The 19,949-nt window shown below is 28.2% G+C and overlaps 2 protein-coding genes across 8 annotated transcripts in view; both read right to left on the reverse strand.

Annotated features, from left to right (window-relative positions):
* Positions 1-44: 44 nt before the first annotated feature.
* On the reverse strand, positions 45-11,280 carry LOC108689144. The gene is given in 25 exon segments (XM_018195783.1): positions 45-197; positions 271-413; positions 488-705; positions 795-991; positions 1,672-1,958; positions 2,106-2,277; positions 2,732-3,310; positions 3,841-4,038; positions 4,171-4,356; positions 4,438-4,654; positions 4,733-4,840; positions 4,905-5,123; positions 5,677-5,843; positions 5,959-6,229; positions 6,319-6,558; positions 6,681-6,952; positions 7,025-7,163; positions 7,561-7,742; positions 8,162-8,401; positions 8,545-8,738; positions 9,692-9,836; positions 9,915-10,209; positions 10,313-10,452; positions 10,668-10,830; positions 11,108-11,280. Coding segments are annotated over 25 exon segments (5,298 nt in total).
* Positions 11,281-13,243: 1,963 nt separating this feature from the next.
* The window catches only part of LOC108689258 (exportin-1), an 8,790-nt gene continuing 2,084 nt past the window's right edge, over positions 13,244-19,949 (reverse strand). For all 7 annotated transcript variants that reach the window (XM_018195965.1, XM_018195964.1, XM_018195961.1 and 4 more), the window contains exons 3-14: positions 19,687-19,881; positions 19,263-19,613; positions 17,727-18,452; positions 17,383-17,617; positions 17,131-17,294; positions 16,911-17,045; positions 16,682-16,825; positions 16,462-16,608; positions 16,095-16,343; positions 15,764-16,016; positions 15,335-15,585; positions 13,244-15,182 (exon numbers count right to left, since the gene is read on the reverse strand). In XM_018195965.1, coding sequence (XP_018051454.1) covers positions 15,036-15,182; positions 15,335-15,585; positions 15,764-16,016; positions 16,095-16,343; positions 16,462-16,608; positions 16,682-16,825; positions 16,911-17,045; positions 17,131-17,294; positions 17,383-17,617; positions 17,727-18,452; positions 19,263-19,613; positions 19,687-19,881 — 2,997 coding nt within the window. In that variant the 3' untranslated portion in view covers positions 13,244-15,035. The remainder of the gene's footprint in view (positions 15,183-15,334; positions 15,586-15,763; positions 16,017-16,094; positions 16,344-16,461; positions 16,609-16,681; positions 16,826-16,910; positions 17,046-17,130; positions 17,295-17,382; positions 17,618-17,726; positions 18,453-19,262; positions 19,614-19,686; positions 19,882-19,949) is intronic.

Raw genomic sequence — 19,949 nt, forward strand, 5'->3', positions numbered from 1 at the left:
GAGAAATCTTCCTATTATTACCTTTATCACTGAATACTATTTTCTTAAGTTTGACTGGATATGTGCGACTTTGTTTTTAATCTAAGATTCTTAATGTCATTCTGAAATAGATGCTTTTGTCGCATTTGATTTTCAAGGATACTCTCCAACTTCATTATATCACTTTTGTATTTCTCCTCCAACTGCAGCATTTCTTCCTGTAACAGCAATGTTACAGGTAATGTTAGTAAATGTGAAATTAAATATTTAACAAATATAAATGTGATTTACATTTGATATGATGCGTTGCTTTAACAGTTTCTGAAGTTTTGATTGCTCTTCCACTAAAAATGTTAAGAAACTTAATTTTTGTGTATGTTCCCGGAGCAACTTGTTAAATATGTTTAATTCTTCAACGTAATTTTCTTTGATATCTATAATAAAAATATAAATGCGAAATATAAATCTATGAAATTAAAATACATTATGATATTAGCACATAACTTACGCTTGATTCGTTTAGTGAAATACGTCATTGTCTCACTTAAATTAGCTTTAATATCATATACTATTCGACGAAGTATTGTTTCATATAATTTATTTAAGGATAAACTCTGGCCAAATTTGTTCATTATTTTCTGCTTTATCTCATCTTGCAATTTTTTATTGTTGACACGCATTTGATTACAATCGAGTTTAATTCTGTGAAGATGTGTTCGAGCATCTCTGCAAACACAACATGTATATTTCGTTCATACGGATCTTCAATATTGGTTATATTATTTATAGGCTCGCCATGTACAAAATTTACGTACTTGTGTTTAACATGTAATTCAAGTATTTCCTCGTATAATTGTTGTATTCTCGCGTATAATTTAGACAGTTTTTTCTTATCAAATACTATGCAATCGTGCACTTTAAATGGAATTTGAGATTCGCCAAAATATTGCAGCTGATGTAATTTCATTAGCACCGTAACTTGCACATTGTTTAATTTTTGCTGTTTCTTAAGCTATTGAACAGATTAAGTAAACGATCACTTTTATATGAAAATTTTTCTTAGAATTCTTCACATAACTTTTTTTCTAAATTTTTCTATAAATTTCAGAATTTTTCAGAATTCTGTATAATTTTATAATTTTTTAGAAAATTAGATTTGTAAAATACGAATTTTTTAAAAACAAAAGTCTTTCCTAGAATTCTTTAATTATAGTATTACATATGTGAATTCTGAATTCTATTCCAAGATTTTTAAGAAGATATTTTATCTCATTCAATAATTTCTAAAGAAAAAAAGAATATTCATTTTGGCTTCCGGCGTTACACGATGAACTATTATACATATCGTTGGAAAAGTATAACTTGATAGAGTATCAATGAATACCAACGTATAACTCAATATTTTTGATGACAAGTACTACTTCCAGCTCATGGAAAACATACTGATACTATATACTGACTATATACTATATACTATATATTTCATCTCCTGAATACGATACATATACGACACACGATATACCGTGTAAAGACGGAAGTCACATTCTAATGCACAATGAATTCTCCTTATAAAATCTGAAAATATTTCCAAAAATTTAAAACATAAAATTTCTTAAAAATATTATAAGATGTGAGAACTTTTTTACCAGGAGACTGTCTTATTAATGGATTAACGCATTAAATATATAATACCATAAACATTTTTAAATCATCCTCATTTTTCTTCAAAATACTCTCTACAATTTTTAGCTTCTTCATATGAATTTGAATCTCTTTATGAAGGACCTCTATAACTTGTTGCGCATCCCTAATTTGATGTTCATGTGCATATCGTGTTTTTCTTATCGAAAATGCCAAGTCATACAGTGTTTTATCACATTCTGGCGGACATACGTTTTCATCAAAATAAATTAATTCAGATTCTCCATTATCATCATCGTCCGTTTCTTCTGAATCCGTTTCAGTCGTAGTAGTCTCTTCTAAAATAATAATAAATGACTATTAATTGTACACTTCAATTATACGTACAGGGTACCAAGTACAGATACAGGATCCAAAAATCCGGATACAATTGAATGATTGTATGAAACATTTTTATTGGATTGTTCTTAAAATATTCTTATTACCATCGTCTTCCTTCACTTCTCTATATTTCTTCTTCAATATTCTACGTAAAAAGTTACGGAACTTGTTATCACTTATTCTAAGCATGAAATTGGAAAAAGAATCCTTTATCTGATTCTGTAATTCTGTAATTTCCTTCGTTTTAATATCAACTTTGTCGGTTATTATTTGTATCTGAAAATATTAATATTAATATTATATAATTCTTAGTCTTACATAGCTAACGTTTTCATTTATGAAAAGTTCGATCTGTATTTCCAATGTGCTGTACATTTAGAAGCAAAAAAATTTTTACAGAATGTTCGAATATTAGTGAAATGTTCAGAATGTTATACACAAACATTTCTTGTATCACGAAAATCACCCACAAGCAGTACATACACATCCTCGCTGACAGGAAGTTGCGGCGGAGATAAAAGTCATGATAAAATACATTAACTAATTGTTTCGAGGTTTTTCTTTTTTCAAATTTTCCCCTACCTCTTACGAAACGAAATTATTCTTTCTAAAATTTCTCTTACGTTTTATAAAAATTTTCATATTTCCAATTTTATATGGGTTAAAAGATTTTTGATCACCATTATATCTAATCGATCTTGGAATTAAATAAAAAAAAACATTAACTAACTTTTTGTCTCATTGTTGCGACTTCTTCTGATTTAAGATTAACTTGATCATGTAATACGTTTTCCATTGTTTCGTACTCTTTCAAGATATTGTATTCTTGACGGAGCGTCAATAAAAATAAATTAAGATTGACATTCTCGGTAACAATGTTCAATCTGTCATATTCTAATTTGTCTAACTTCTTGTCTATATTTTCGTATTTGGTTTGTATACAACTTAATATGCAATCCTGTTCGTGTTTTTTTCGCAATATACGAGAAAATTTCATTTCTCGTTCCCACAAATTCTCAACATCATCGCTTAAATAAAGTAACTTCATATTATCTTGGACAGTGGGTTGGACTTTCATTTTCTTTTCTGCAATAAAAAATAATACGAATTTCTGTTAAAAAAGTTTATATACGTATACATATAGAGTTTTTTGACTACCAAGCAGTCCGCTTGCACTTTTTGGAAATTTCTCATCTAGAAGTAGCACATCGTATTCTTCGTCTGGACTGTCTGGACAAACAGATATTATTGGCTCTGGCAAAACTGCTGTTGGTTTTTGCTTCATGTCCTTTAATGTATATTCTTCGATCTATATGTGGAAAAATTAAAGCCCATCATACACAAGATAACATAAGTTGCATAAACATAGCATAAGGCTAAATTAATAAGCATTTTATGTAAATCAATTTCATGTTGGATATTCATTGATTCAGCAACCTCACATTAGATTTTTGCATTTCTATATGATATATAACTTAAATTCTTCCAATAAAATATGCCAATACAGGATATCACAATATTGCGTAAATAATTTATTTTGTATTATATTCATGGAAAAGTGTTGGCTCTTAAAGTCAATCATATTTTATTAGCGATTTAATTTGTTAGAGCCTATCATTATAATTTAATTTTCATTATTAAATTCTTTCTATACGATATAACATAAATTATTACATTTTTCTTATCTTATCAATAAAAACTCACTAAACACGAAAAGTAACATTACACCAATATTATAATTTTTCACTCAATGATATAACACATGTACATAACAGTTACATTATTAAGTAGAAAATTATAATTTTGATGTAGTGTTATTTTGTGAATGGGAATACGTACCATTATTTTTCTCTCGGGAAATTCTATATTAATATTTAACGCAGGAATAACTGGCAAAGGTTTTATACTTTCTAATGGTATCTCGGCGTGAATTTTTTTGAGAGATTTTATTAAATGTAGAACTTCCGTGTGCAAGTGTTCCTTTTCTGCTCTCACAGCTTTCAATCTTGTATTGAAAGCTTCTTGCTGATAGTAAAGCTGCTTATCAAAAGTTTTTATAAAGCTTTTGATATAGAAAATATATAATATGAAATCATATATAATTGAAAATAAATAAATGAAAGTAAATGAAATAAATGAAAATAAATAAACATTTTTTTATTTGCAAACCTTTTTTCGACACTTTAGCAGTTTCTTATATTTCGAAAAGAGAGTATCTCGTTCTTTCGACAGCAAAAAAACTGAAGATGTTTTTAATTTGTAATCACCGATAGTTCTTTTTGCTTCCTCTATAGCGAGTACATCGTACATTTGATTAATAGATATATCCGGCTTTTCATTATAAATAACTTTCCACTGAATAAAACAAATTATTAAATTACAATAATAATAGTAATAATATTTACTTTTATATTAATATTTATAAATTACACTAACTTCTTTTTCGCGTTCTTCCAATCTTGTTTTTCGCAAAGTATATTTACGTAATATTTGATTTAATTGAACTCCCAGGCTGCTGTCCATGTCATATTTTAAATCCTTTAAGAAATCCACACTTGGTTTCGTTTCTACTTTTTCAATTTCTTCTTCTATTTTCGCTTTATCTTTTTCTCGGTCCTCCATCTCATAATGTTGCGTTTTGACATCCGTTATACTATTCATAATAGACAAAGATATGTTTTAGACGTATGAATTGTTCATAATAGATATTTATCAAAATATTGCAAATTACCTATTTTCATTCGCTTTTTTATCTTTATGTTTTATCGTGTCAATAGGCAAAGTAACGTCAATATTCAAGATGTGTTGACGCAAAGAATGTACCATGTTATCTGGTTTCCTGTATCAATATCGATATCACATCATTCGTGTTACATTTTTAAGACTTGAAGATTTTCACTTACGATATTTTGCAAACGACAAATGGTAAGCAAGTAAGAGGTTGAACGAAGTGTTTTAGAAGTTTTTGTAATCCAAGTTCGCTTTTCTCCACTTTAAACGCCAATTTCTCACGTACTATAGACATTTCCGCATCCAATTCTTTATTTAGATCAGCTATAATTCTAAAATCCAGTTCCAATTCTTTATCACTTAATTGATGAAACTTTGGCAGTGCATTATTCCTAATAAAAAAATGCATTAATATGATTTTTGCTTAATGCTGCTTAATTAATAATTAATTACACAAAAAGACCAGTTTTGCTGAAGTATCCAAAAAAATCCCGCTATAATCTTATGGAAATTGGAATTTGAATCTTACTGAAAATATAAAATTGGAGGTGGATGGAGATGGTGTGGAAAAGGGGGGAAGTGTGTCCAATTTTTGTAAGATTATGGCGGAATCCTTTAAATAATAAACTTGAAAATAATTATTAGTATAATTATTAGTCTATTTAAATAATTATATGGAATGTTCAAGCTGATTGTTATGTCAATATTTTTTAGACAAATCTTTTAGACAATCTTTTATATAAAATTTAAATAATATATAATTTGAATAAAATAACGCAGTTTTGATAATAATTTTTTGGATAATAATTAAAACTATTACCAAATTTCGGTTGGAATGGGAAAATTCTTTAATAAGAATATATTATTATATGCTTCAGCAAAAATTGTTCTTTCCGCATATACATATACATATATATATATATATATATTTGACATTATCTAAACCTTTCTACAATCTTGTTATATTCTTCGCTTAATTTAAGTAATATCTCTAAAGTCTGACGTTTACTTTGTTTTGCCGCAGTCTCAATTTTGTTATATTCAGCTTGTTGAATCATTTCTTCCAGACTTGCATAATCAATTTCTTCGATATCTTCAACACTTGTATATGGCTATGCCATATAAAAAATTAATTTATTAGAGCATGCATTTACAAAAATCAATCTCATTATGTTAATTTTAAGTTAATAATGTTTTGAGAAATAATTAATTAATAAAAATGCATACTAAAGATAAGGTCCCTTTGGTTTTTTCAAATTTAATTTGTTTGAATGGCGTATCATCGTTTATTTCATAAGAAAATAAATTTCCATCATATCCACATGTAAATAACATCTTTTGATCATGGCTGAGAATCATTTTTGAGATGTAACCATTATAATTATCATGCATTGGAAGTATCCAATAATCTGAAAGATCTGTATAATTTTTGGGTTTCCATCTACAAATTCGTATTTCTCCGTACTCCATTCCCAGAAACAAATATTTCTTTCCTTTACTAACGATATAAAATGAATATAAGATGAACAAATAATAATACAAAATCAATTTTTATGCAATATAAAAATTAATTTTATTTGCGCTTACTAAAAGAGACAACTTTGTATTTCTATGTCATCTGCGTCGTATATTGCGATACTTTTAATAGGCTCTTTCCCAATATCTTCTGAAATCTCCGGGCTTAAATATTCGTACATATATCCCGCATCAAATCCTGCTATCGACAACCAAATAATATCGCGAGTAATATATTGTGCTGTTAATACTTTGTTTGGTATTTTTGGTATATATATTTCTGGCAATGGCTCTTTTTCTTCTATATCTATTGAAAATTTAATTGTGTTATTTTAATTTAATCAATTTTGTTTCTATATTAATTTAAATTAAATGATAAAATTAGAATACATTATCATTTTAGAAAGATGAGTTAATAAATAATATATTAACCAAAGAATGCCTCCTCGTTAATTTCTAGTTCAGGACTTTCAGCTATTAATTGCTCTATTTCTTCACGTCTTTTCGCTATTTTCTCTTTTTTCTCTTTCTCTCGATGTAGACGTATTAATTCCCTTTGAATAGCAGATTTTACAGAATGAAATTTAAATGTTTTCGGTTGACACTGAACAAGTTCATATGAAGCCATAGTATACGATTGAAGTATGGTTGGTAATACAACTTCTACGCAATCACCTCGTGAACATCCAATTAATAATGTAGTTTTCTGTAAAATGGGATTAAATTGAGGACAATTATGGATAATCTGGTGTTAAATTGTAATTATATTATTATTTACACGTTGCGGTTTCCATGTGAGACATGTGACTCCTGAAGGTACTTTAATGAAGCCAATTGGCGTAATGATAGGAAAAGTTTTAGTAATTACAATTTTGAAATTAAACACAATTGAATCTTCACCACCAGTCACCAGTAAGCTGCAATATTTTTACATGGAAATTATTCTTATAACTATGTATCTATGGCAAAATTTTGGCGAAAAATTTTTTTTTAATTCTTCATATATAATTTTTAAAAATTTCTACATAAATTTATATTTTTTAAATAATTTGTAATTTTTTATAATCTACTTTGAAATATTCTAAAATTTCTCATTCTATAATTTCCGAAGAATTATTTATTTGAAATTATTTCGTTTTTCTAGAAAATATAATAAAAAGAATCTAGGAAATAGTTGAATCAATTCATTTCGAATACTACTTTAATGTAGTACATACATGAGTGCATACTACACACAAAAGTTTATTGAAATCGATGATTACAAAACGAAAGCTCTCCATAAAATAGCGCTTATTAAAATAATGTTTTTCATACTTGCATAATGGATTTAGAGACATTACAGTTATTGCCATTTTATGCGGTTTTATGACTTGAATCAGCCTAACATAATCTCCCTTTATATTGTCAATAGTGTCAGCCGTTGATACCGCTACAACAATTAAACGAATAACACCACTTCCGAAAGCACAAGCAAGTGTTGATCCTGTTGCTTCAAACTTGCGAATATATATGAAAGAAATTTTATACATTATAATTTTATTATAAAAATATTTATTATATATATGTAGACAATGTGAAAATTCCTTATTCCGCCCCCCCGGCGAGGGGGAATGTAATCATATATAATAAAACTAATTGTAAGCGATAAAATACCAGAAAACGAATGTAATTTCTCATGTTATTTTGTGGCGCTATAGAAAAGTATTGTAGATATATGTAGATTTCAATATAATAATATTTCTTTTTTTTAAATCAAATAATTTATCTGAACAATTTTTCTTAAAAATGCATTGTTTTTAATATAAAAATATCTAACATTCTATTTCGAGCACCTGGTATATATGTTACAATCAACTATAATATTAAAAGAATATCTAATTGAAATAGATGAATATTTACAAAACCCAACTTTTACCTGACATGGAAACCAGACAACTTGACTACCAGTGTCGTTAAATTGGTATGTCAAAATTAACTTTTTTTTTAGATAATTATAAATATGCAACTGTCCGGTTTTACTAAGTGTAGCTATAAAAGGACCCCACGTTGCATTAGCCATATCGGCTATAGCTCCCGCATGACATGTAAATATTTTTTGCGGTATTTGTGTTGTTAAATCATGGAAATCTATTAGCCAAATTCCACCATTTCCATCCTTGAGTAGAAAAGATATTTAAAAGATATTTAAAAATTGCATGAATATTTCACTCATTTTCTTTTTCTTTAATTTATTTTATGTTAAATTTGCTAACGCCGCTATCAATAGTTTTTAATGTGTAGTGGAAATTTGTTACTTACTTGTGCATACCAAAATGTACTCTCTGGACTATCTGGTTTTTGTTTATGTATGCACATTAATATTGCACTTGTTCCATCACTCTCACTGATGTGATATTCATAGATAGGTTGAATTTCTAGAAAAAGTTCCCCATTCTGGGGATTTGCTTGATCTATAGTTTCATAAAACCAAATTCGAATCCATCCATCCATACCTATACAATTCAATCGTAAAAATTATTAGAATATTATCTCATTAGCCTAAATCTCTAGATATGTATCTATTATATATATTCTGACTGCATTTTAATTTAAGTATCATTCTGGTGTTCAGTATTATTTTTTAAATTTTCTTGTATTTTGTAAGTTATTGAAGATTTCTAAAAAAATATTTTAAACTTCTTTCATGTTTTATTTATTTCTTCGAAAATTATAAAATGAGAAATCTTAGAAGTTTTTACAATTAAAATATTTCAAAAATCACATATATATAATGTAAACAGTTCTAAAAAAGGTGAACTGCACTTTCTCGGCACTTTTGAAAAATATTCTAATTCATATAAAAAGTCTAAAAAATTTGAAAAAAATCTCAATTTTAGTGCCAGCTAACCAATAGCGGTTAGACTATGTGTTATAAGTAAAGTTTGATTAATTAGTATTAAGGAAATAATAATTTGATAATAAATTATTTTTAATAAAAATATGATGGAATATGTAAGGGATTTATATATATTAAAAATAAGGTATTTTTTGAAATAATTAAATTATAAGTGAAATTAGGATTAGGTATCCTATTATTATAAAATAAAATTAGAACAAAAATTCTAAAAAATTCTTGAAATTTACATAAAAATTAAAATTTTGAAAAATTTTATAATTAATTCTAAGAAAAATTTTCACCAGACTATTTTGGTAAAGATAAAAATTTAAAAAAAATATTCATTTGAGAACTTCTACATATTGAAACATTAATAAATTAATGTTTCAATATCACATGATAATTTATAAAAAAGAATTATTTATTAAAAAAGAATTTTAGAATTATATCTGATTCAATTCTACAGAATAATATGCTTTTTTAATACTCCTATTGTATTATTTGCCTCTTCTATTATTTGTCACCATAACAATATAAAAATTACAATATTAATATAAAAGATTTTTATACCAACTGATATAAGTTCTCCATTTATATATTCAAATTGTGTAATTGCTTTAGCGTGACATGGCTGCTGATTTTTTCTACATATTTCAAGAGTAATTGAACCTTCTTCCCACAGTAAAATGTTTCCCCATTCGCAGCCTGATACTATCTAAAAACAGTATAATTCTATATAAGTTAAAAATGACTAAATTAAAATATTTGATACATTTGAATAATATATGTTTACCTTGCCATCTGGCATGATATATACGCCCACAATGTCAGAGATCTCTGTCTGACCAAATTTACCAATTTCGCCTTTTAATTTAAGCCCAGTAAATGTTTCAGAAATTTTCCAAAATTTTATATGTCCCAAACCACTTGTTGCTAAATATCCAGGTAACGATGGAGATACCGTTATATTGTAAACATCTCTATTGTAAGATTTACATTTTAATGCTATTTCAGATTTCTGCCAATCCCAGAAGGTAATCGTGTAATCTGGATGTCCTCCTTGTGACACCAGCAACAAACCATCCGCACTTCAAAAATATGTAAAATATATGTAAAATATTTAAATATTTAAAGTATAAATATATTGAAGCGGTAAATGCGATCTTGCGTTTTAAATTCTTTATAAAATACCTATATTTTAAGTGACGATAAGACTTCATCGTGCCATTGTATAAAATTGTCACGATATCCATTGAAGGCCATTTGTAGATTATTATTGGAGGTTTAATACCATTTTCACCAATGGCAATATGATCAAACATTGGGTTTTTCTAAAGAAACGGCAAAATAATATCGTGAGAAATTATACGTATGTTTTCGAAATTTTTATTTTCTTTTCAAGAAAAATTTATTAAAAATTAACGAAAAAATTGGACTTTATTTTTTTTGCATTTTTGTTTTGACAAGATTCTTTGCATACAAGTTTTTATGTATCAAGCAAGTATGGCTATTGTTTATAATATAGATATAAATAATTAAAGAATACCGTCACGTGTCCAATTCCACCACCCATGTATCCTCTTCTAAACCACAGCTTTTTGGTTACGGTATTTAAAAAATGTAAAATGTTACCAGAAGCAAAGACGACAACATTCGGTTCTATCACACAAAGATTAAAATATCTCTGACAATCGTATGAAAATGAATGACTATAATATTATCTAAGAAACATATATTTTCAATTTTGTTGAAACTCCTATAGTTATTTCATTACCCAAATCACAATTACATAAAAATAACGTTAGAATGAATTGTGATCAAAAAGTAAAATTATTTTAGAATCATTTTTTAATGTTATTTTAATATTATTCATATGAGGTTTATGTTCAATGCGCCATCGCAGTATCAGCGAACATTCGCGCGGCTCGAAAAAAGAAAGAGAAAAATCTAGCGATCATTTTACAGTTGTATAACAAAGAAGGATACTGAAACTGTAAAATGTTCATGGGCACTGTTCCATTCGTCACGCGTTTTGCTCCGGATATGTATTTATTCGAATCATAAGTTTCCTCATGTATTCTGCCATCATCACTTTCCACTTTCCACTTTTTCTCATCATGAAAATCAGGTTGGTGTTTCTGCCACTCGTCTTTCAACATTTTGTCTTTCGACATTTTATTAGTAAAAATGTATTGATAATAAATAACTAATAAATATATTTCCGTTTATATTATCTGGCGTATTAAAACGATTCTGAGAAGGAGATACAGCGCATTTGCTAATACATATATATTGATATGCAAGGTAAATGTGCAGCTTCAAGAATAGTAAAAATTTTCGATATGTATCCATAGATACGTAGTTTCTGTTTATTCGATAATCTCATTCAGTTTAATTTGCGTTTCTTGAAATATTTAATTTTAAAACAATGCATACACAAAAAATAATTCTAATAATTTATAGGATACAAACAGAAATTTTTGTTCCTTTCGGATCTTACTACCTCATTCATTTGAATTTTTCCGCATATTTTTAAGACGAGATTTAGCAATGAATTGGAATCGATGAAAAAATATATATAAGCCTTAAATTTTATCAGATGGTAATCTATTCAGTCATATTTTTTATTTAATCAGTCTCATCATTTAAATCGAAAGTCTGATTTAATCATATTATAAATAATAAGATTTGCATTATATTTTCGACGCTACGACTTTATCAGTAATGTCGATAATATAGTTCTTATGATTCTATAAAATTGATATTGGTGTCGCTAGTGTAAAGGACTTCCAACCGTTATTTGAAAAAGGCCGGAAGCCGGTATGGCCGCCATTGCCAATGTCCGCCAATGATTCTTCTTGATATCCCTCAGGTTTCTCTCTGCTGTAACTGAATTGTGGAATTTAAATCATAGGCATGCCGCATGATATAAGAATATTTTATGCCATGATCAAAACTTGTGCGTACCTATGATTGCAACTCACGTTCCATGACTCAATTAAGACCATCTTTATGCTAACTACCCCTATGCTGAGAGGGCTGAAAGGGAGTGATTACAAATCCAGAATCTTAAAAGTATAGGACCTCTAGAGAAGTGATGAGGAAGGATTGTATTGTCGCAACTATCTACGAGAATATATTATTTTACGAGAATATATTAATAAGAATAATATTATTTCGAAAAATATCTCAATCAGAATTTAAACCTGAAACTTCTGATTCCGGGACGTCATATCAAAATTCGATTATGAGATTTCGATAATATTTATTCTTGATGACTAAAGCCATATTTTTTGCAATAAAATTATTCTTAGGTTTCTCTTTAACATCTTATTATTAACATTTTTATAAAAAATGCTCATTAGCATAACAAAATTATTAAATTGCAATTTTAATTATTATTACTCGAGTTCTGCTTATTGAACGTTTCAAGATTGGAAGAGATTTCGGCGCGCAGAATCAAATATATAAATTCACAAAAATATTTAAACATATGAAAATCGCTTTGAGCGAATATAGAGTTTCTTCTTTAATTAGATAATATTGTTTTTTCATTTAATCTTAGTGCGCTCTAAGTTCATTTCATAAATATAAATAAATACGTTTCGTAAAACATAAAACTTATATAAAGTAATGTTATTACGAGTCGACATCGGAAGCCGATAACAAAATATTATATGTAATTTTCCCATTCTTTTTCATTTTTTATGCGAAATTATTGTGCGTCAATATTTTAATTATGCATGGAAGAATTTTTAAATCTGTAAATGCAATTAAAAGATTAAACAATTTGAAGTTATGATATAAATAAGACAACTACAAAATCCTGTTAAATAAAGACAAATGCTTACAAGAGCTGTGAACATCAAATTAAATAGAATAATGCAGTCTATATTGCAATGTTGCAATGATATCTCATTACAATCTTTCTAAAAGGGGGCATTTTAATTAATGTTATTACTACGTTGCAGCAACATTTTACATATTTTTACAATGTTGCAATCCTCCAAATATTTCTGCAATCTTTCTGTGCTCTGGGGGATAATATATCAAAGCTTTAATGTTGTCTTTGAAATATTTTTATAGAGAATAATGTTTTAGATAATAAAAATAAGGCGATAGTACAATGAATCAAATTCGTTTATTTAAATTTATTTAATTTCAATAGAACGCCGCGTATGACTAATGATACGACAATGATTTGTAAAAACAGAATGTATTAAAAAACTCGATCCTTCAATATAAGTAAGTCGCTAATCTTTAGGTAGGAAGATTCCTCAGCGTAATATTTTTTTTTCTTGTAATTACTAATTGTAAGTTAAATTTGACAACACAAATCGAGATAAGATGGAGTACCTAAATAAGTGCTAAATGTACGGTTGCGATCATTTTAATTTACAAGTGTTCACTGTATGGTTCATAATAATAGTAATAATAATGATAGTATTTTATACAACTTCGCTCTCATTGATCGTCAGATAAAAACACGCGCCTTCACGTACACATCATCTTCAGAGCCTGCTTGCGACGATACTATTTTATGCAAATTATTCACATATTTCAAATTCAATCGTCCCTTTCCCCCCTGCATGTAACTATAATATCGACGTATTATTCTTTAAAGCTCTACACTGATTTAAACATACATACGACAATCATTTATATGATTCATTGCAATAAAAATTATCCTTTTACATCGATCACAAACCCAATGATACCTTATACACAAATCTTATCTCACGCAAATCACCAAGAGGTTTCCTATTCACTCACGCCCGATAAAGTACACTAACTCACCAAGTATTCAGTGAAATCATTATTATATGTATAATGATCAAATAAATGCATTAATCATCTAACAAGTTAAATAGGTCGCGCTGGTTTATATATATTTATATAATTTTTTACACGGTTTGAATTATTCGGATTGTTTGTTAGCTATACTATATACCTGTGCATTCTCTCTCTCTCTCTCTCTCATCTAGTAGATGTAAGTTTATCACTCGCGCACGCGTTTCATATCACTGTATACGTTCCATCATTTGTTACCTTTCGAAAAAAAAAAAAAAACAAAAAAAAAAAAAAGAAATCAATTTTATTGGCATTATTGTTGAATAATAATGTATCCTCGGTTGTATGAATGAACATATCATTTTGACTGAATAAAAAGTATGGAACAAGAAAAACTTTCTTTGTATTATTTATATTATAACAAATTCATGTATCAATACATTAGTATAAGCTATCACAAGTAAGCTTACATACATACATACATATCCATATCCATTCGACAAGAAATTTAAATGGCCAATAGTGTGCACAAAACAATTCTGTGGACTTATAGCGTTTCTCTTAACTCGCATAGAAAAAAATGCTAAAACGAAACTTAAATATAGTAGTATTATAGGTTTCGTGGAAAATTTTATATAGAGAAAATTCATCATGTATGAAATATATATATATCGAATCATTTGAGGGTAATTCTCAAGACTGGTTACTTTTGCTATATCTACCATTTTTTGTGTAATTCTAATTATCTGGGAATTAATTTGTAAACGTTTTTGTCTTATAGAATTATTGTTTCTTAGACAATCGATTTTCTCTGAGAAGCAACTTTTTATTTCATTACATGAAATAGCATCGCTAGCAGGCAATTGTCCTATTATCCACAACGGAAACTCGAATTTTTTTTTTTTAGAATCCTATAACAAACAGTTCACCACGTTTTGGGCTTACTTCCCTAACAAGGGTAGTTTCTTTTTGCAGACTCGGTTTTAATAAGTATAATCAATATTTGTCTATTTTTTATGGTGATGTCATAAGGATAATTACAGCTCAAAGGATACAATAATTATTTTTTAACAGTGTTTCTCATTCAGATGTGCAAAACATGATAGACAAGGACTATGGTAATTCAGTCCTGCATTTCTTCTGGCATATCGTGAGGATTAATAATGCCTGGTACCGCCATTTGCTGCCGCCTTTTTTCTTCTTGGGCTAGCCGTAAAGCTGTTTCTCGTTCCTCCAAATAAAGCTCAGAATCATCTTCACCCGTATATTCCTACAGATAAAAACAATTTATTTTAAAACTTAAAAAATAATTTTGATTCTAACAGTTATTATTTTATCCCATTATTTATAATCTGCAAAATAATACTAACTATTTCATATATATTTTTAAATAAACGTACAAAAATGTTGAATATTACTTACTTTGATTTGCACGAGAAAATCTCTGAGGTGTTCCTTGAATGCGTTGATATCTTGATTAAGATGAAACAAACCTTGTACAGTTATTTTAATCTGATTATCGGTTAAATGCGGAAAGGCTGCTTTAAGCAATCTTGCAACAAATTCTTGTATATATAAAGTATTATCAGGCACAGGGCCGAGCGGCACCTGAATTTTCCCACGTTCAATCAGTGTAAACATATAACCGAGAATAGTCGCGTGCATAGTCAGGCCTGTACACATTAATAAAATCAAATACATAAAAACAATATATATTGATTAATATTAGGTGTAGTAAAAAGAAATCCATTATTTTTGCATGAAATTGAATGGAAAAATAATGGATTTCTTTTTACTATACTTAATATTAATGTAAATATTAATTAATCAACAACAGTATTATTACTTTACCTGCAGTGTGTGATGTATCTGTGACAACACTGAATACATGTTGTAGAATATCCGTAAAATATGTTTGATAAAAACTTTGACCCGCCTGTTCATGCTGTTCAATATTTAATAGAAGTTGATAAAGAATTTGTAATCCTGTATCAGCTACATTCCTCATTGTATGTTTAAAAGCCCAAATAATCGAGTCAAGAACCAGTTTAAATTGAGCCGGTGGAATTGAAAGAAATGCAGGGAAACAATGAATATTCACCGCCTGAATTAAAAAATACAGATAAAATAATCTTCAAGTATAACTCGGAGGAATCATATAAAAATAAGCAATATTGCTTACTTGTAAGAGGAGGAAAAAGTTTGTTCTATGTTCCGGAAATTCTTCAAAGTCTTTGTTTATCATTTCTAAAGTACATTCAAATACTGCATCAAATATTTTGGGCACCTCGCTAGTGATATGGGCTTCTAGTTTATTTACTATGGTGGCCATAGCACTAAGCACTTCAGGCTCTCTAGCACAATGAACATTCGTCTTTTGATAATCCAATAAAACAGCATCCAGTAACGGTGGAATAAAGTTTTCCAATACCTATTGAAGAAAATCTCCATAAGTATATATTGTATAAATGAAATAAATAAGGAGATAAATTTGAATTTTGGAAAGGACGAACGAAAAATAATACGAATTTATGAATAAGAAAACTTACCATTTGATGATCATTCGTCCTGTTCACCCAATCCGATATTAATTTCAACGTTTCCTTTTTCACTACTCTCATACTCTTGATTAAAGGTTGTTTCATTACTATCTCACCATTTACAGCTATCGCAGCACTTATATTTTCACTCATAACCTGAAACAAATGTAAACTTGCATTAAGTATCATTTACTATCGAAAATTTTTACATACAAGTAGAGGAACGTACCTTATAAACATTCAACATATCTAAGTATATTTTCCCTAACTGCATCACATATGGATGCCCAAGAGCTTTACAAGCTCTAACATTTGTTTTTAAGATGCTGGCGAGTTGTTTCACGGCTTCTTGGTCCTTTAAGACATCTACATTCTGGTAAAAGATTTATATTGAAATACAATTGCATTATATACAAATATAAAGCATCGATTTTGTTATGTTTAACACAACTACATACCTTAGATGCTTGACTAATAATGTCATCCCAAACTTGATTAGGGAGAAGCATGTATTTCTCAATTAACTGTTCCTGCACTAAAGTATCGGCTTGAGCACTTATCATATAGCCAACTGCTTCGTAAAATGTATGTACCTATTGTATAACATAAGATTGTAATTGCACAATATTACACATTACATTAACAAGTATGTAAAATAAATATTACGATTAATCTTACTTGTTGTGTTTGAAGATCACATATGATTGTGCTAATTGTAGAAAGAATTTCTTCAATGAATGGCATTGCTTCTCCTATTTGTACAGTAACAAAATGTCGTCTGCATTTCAGTGCTATTTTAATAAAAGTATCGCAGGCCATATCTTGCACTCCATCGTGCGTCTCTAAAACACGAACAAAAATTCATTTATTTGTTTATGTTCAAATTGTATTAGGCAACAAAATGTTTCCATAATAAAAATATCTACTTACCATGCATAAACTCAAAAAGTTTATTTACAACAGTCTTTAAAAATTTCCAATGGGCTCGGAGAAACCGTGGATACTGGCCAACAACATACATGATATTGCTGGCAATTATAGCTTTATTATCTTTTCCCTTTTTTTGTTCACACAGACCAAGTAAATCCTTGATTACAGTTACTAAAAAACGTTTTTCGTCCTCTTCATGCATAGCCCCTGAAATACTACCTATTGCCCAACACAACTAACAAAAAAATAAAGACATAATAAATATAATATTCCTCGTCTGTCATTCAACACATTTTATTATTTGTAAATGTGAATAAAATACGTATTTTGAAAAAGACAGTTACCGTATTGAGATTCTTCCAAGACCATTCTGTACCATTAACTTGATTTTGCAGTTTCTCTGTCATTACTCTCTCCGTATCCAAATAATCAAGATGAGTAAGATACACAAGAGTCTCTCTCATATTTTTATAGAGATTAATAGAATCAGTATCTTTCATAAATTCTCTGACAACCTCGCCATTTTCATTTTCCACAACAAGTACTTCTTCGGGCTTCGCCATTCTGCTGATCATAATATAGCGTACTTTTGTTAAAACTTGACCATAAAATAATCTCCGTGGTGGAACCGTCATGTTTTTAGACATGAAAAGCGGCGACGAGGTCACGAAAGGATTCTCTTTGTACAAATCAGCTGCTAATCCATTCCAATATTCTAAACAGATTTTAAAGATTTCAACTTCATCGACTTCAGAGATAAGAACAAGATAATGTAATGCCTTTACTAATATCTCATTCATTTGTTTTTTTTCTATTAGATCGCCATGATCTTTTAGATAAGTGCAAAGAAACATAGCTAGGTTCTGAATAAAATTTTGTTCTTGGTCTTGACCAGCCGCGTATGCTTCACGTATGTTAGTTTCTAACGGAAGCATTAGTTCCAATTGCTCCATCGTGTTGATAAATAATATAATAAACATATCATCATAATTCGGCATAATGGCGACAACTGCTGCGATTTCAGTTAGACATTTTAGAGTAACGTTCCGAAATATTGGTACGTTCAAAAACTATAAATTGAAAATATAGATTATTATAAATAATAACAGAGCACTCGTATTTACGGTTTTTCTTGTTCATTCATCACTATTATCTCAGATTGTAATGCCAGAAACTAAAAATTCATAATAAAAATTCTTATAAAACATATTTATATAAAAATATGTTTCAATAAAACAATACTTACAATTAATAGAACCAAATTATAAATTAACTATTTATAATCAAATTTATTATTTCTTTTGTTAATTAATACATAAAAATAAATACATAAAGTAATACATAGTAAATATGTCTAAAAATGAGTTATATAAAACCAAAAATAAAATGAGTTATGTTCACAGATATAAAACAAACTGTCAAATTAAGGGAGGACATCTTGAACAATCAAAGATGCTTCTTTTTACAAACTTTATTCAGATAGAGATTTCAACTAATATTTTACATGTATATTAATAAAAATAGTAAGTGTTATTTAAAATTTTAAATTAAATTTTCATTAATATACGTTAAAATATTGGTTAAAATCTTGTGAAGTTAAATTATCAAAAAAATTTGTACATAATAAGTATCTTTTTAACCTATCTGGATATATGTCTCTCTTTAATAATATAATAGAAATAAATCTGATTTAATTTCTCCACAAACAAAGTTTTACATTTCATAAGTCTATTCTATTAACTGCAAATTGTTTTATTGAAAAATATTTCTATTCAAATATAATTTACAAGAATTTTTGTTTTCTTATTTCTAACGTCATAATCTGAGAATAAGCAAAAATCTAAAAAAAATAAATGAAAAGTAATGAAAAAAATACACACCTTGTATATTAAAGTAGTTATCAACTTCGTTTCAAAAATATAACCAAGTGGAATCCAATTTAAAAACCTCAGGAGCGTCTCTAATGTGACTGCTACTAACGGAACATTTTGTGAATTTTCCATCACAAACTGACAAAGCTGGAATATCTGTGAAAATTCACTGCACATTGTATCTTTTAAGTGTTTTGCCTTTGTCTGAGTGAGTTGACCACTAGAAAAGTCGAATACTTCTTCTGACAAAAGTTTTAAGATAGTCATATTGTTTTGACAAAGACTTTCGTTAGTTTTACTTGCACCAACAATATCACTGATAAACGATTCCCAATTTTTTGGCCATTCACGTTTTAGTACCTAACAGAATAATATTGTTACATATAATTGATATTTTATAAAGAAATACATCAGAGAAATAATTTTTACTCACTTGTACAAGGATCATGTTAAGTTTGTTAAGATAAACTTTGGAAGCTTCCATCGTCTCTGGATCACTGCTTGTTTTTATGATAAGGCCTACAATGTATTTTTTTATGCCTTCGCATTGATTTCTTGGCAATACTTTCCATCGTGTCTTTATAACTTGTTCCAATATTTGCAAACCGTAATATTTTGTTTGTTGATTCTGAAGTAACAATATAATTATTTGCAGAGATATGTATATTACATATATATATATATATAATATATATA

The sequence above is a fragment of the Atta colombica genome, unplaced genomic scaffold (genome assembly GCF_001594045.1).
Source record: "Atta colombica isolate Treedump-2 unplaced genomic scaffold, Acol1.0 scaffold261, whole genome shotgun sequence".
In the NCBI taxonomy this organism is placed as follows: Eukaryota; Metazoa; Arthropoda; class Insecta; order Hymenoptera; family Formicidae; genus Atta; species Atta colombica.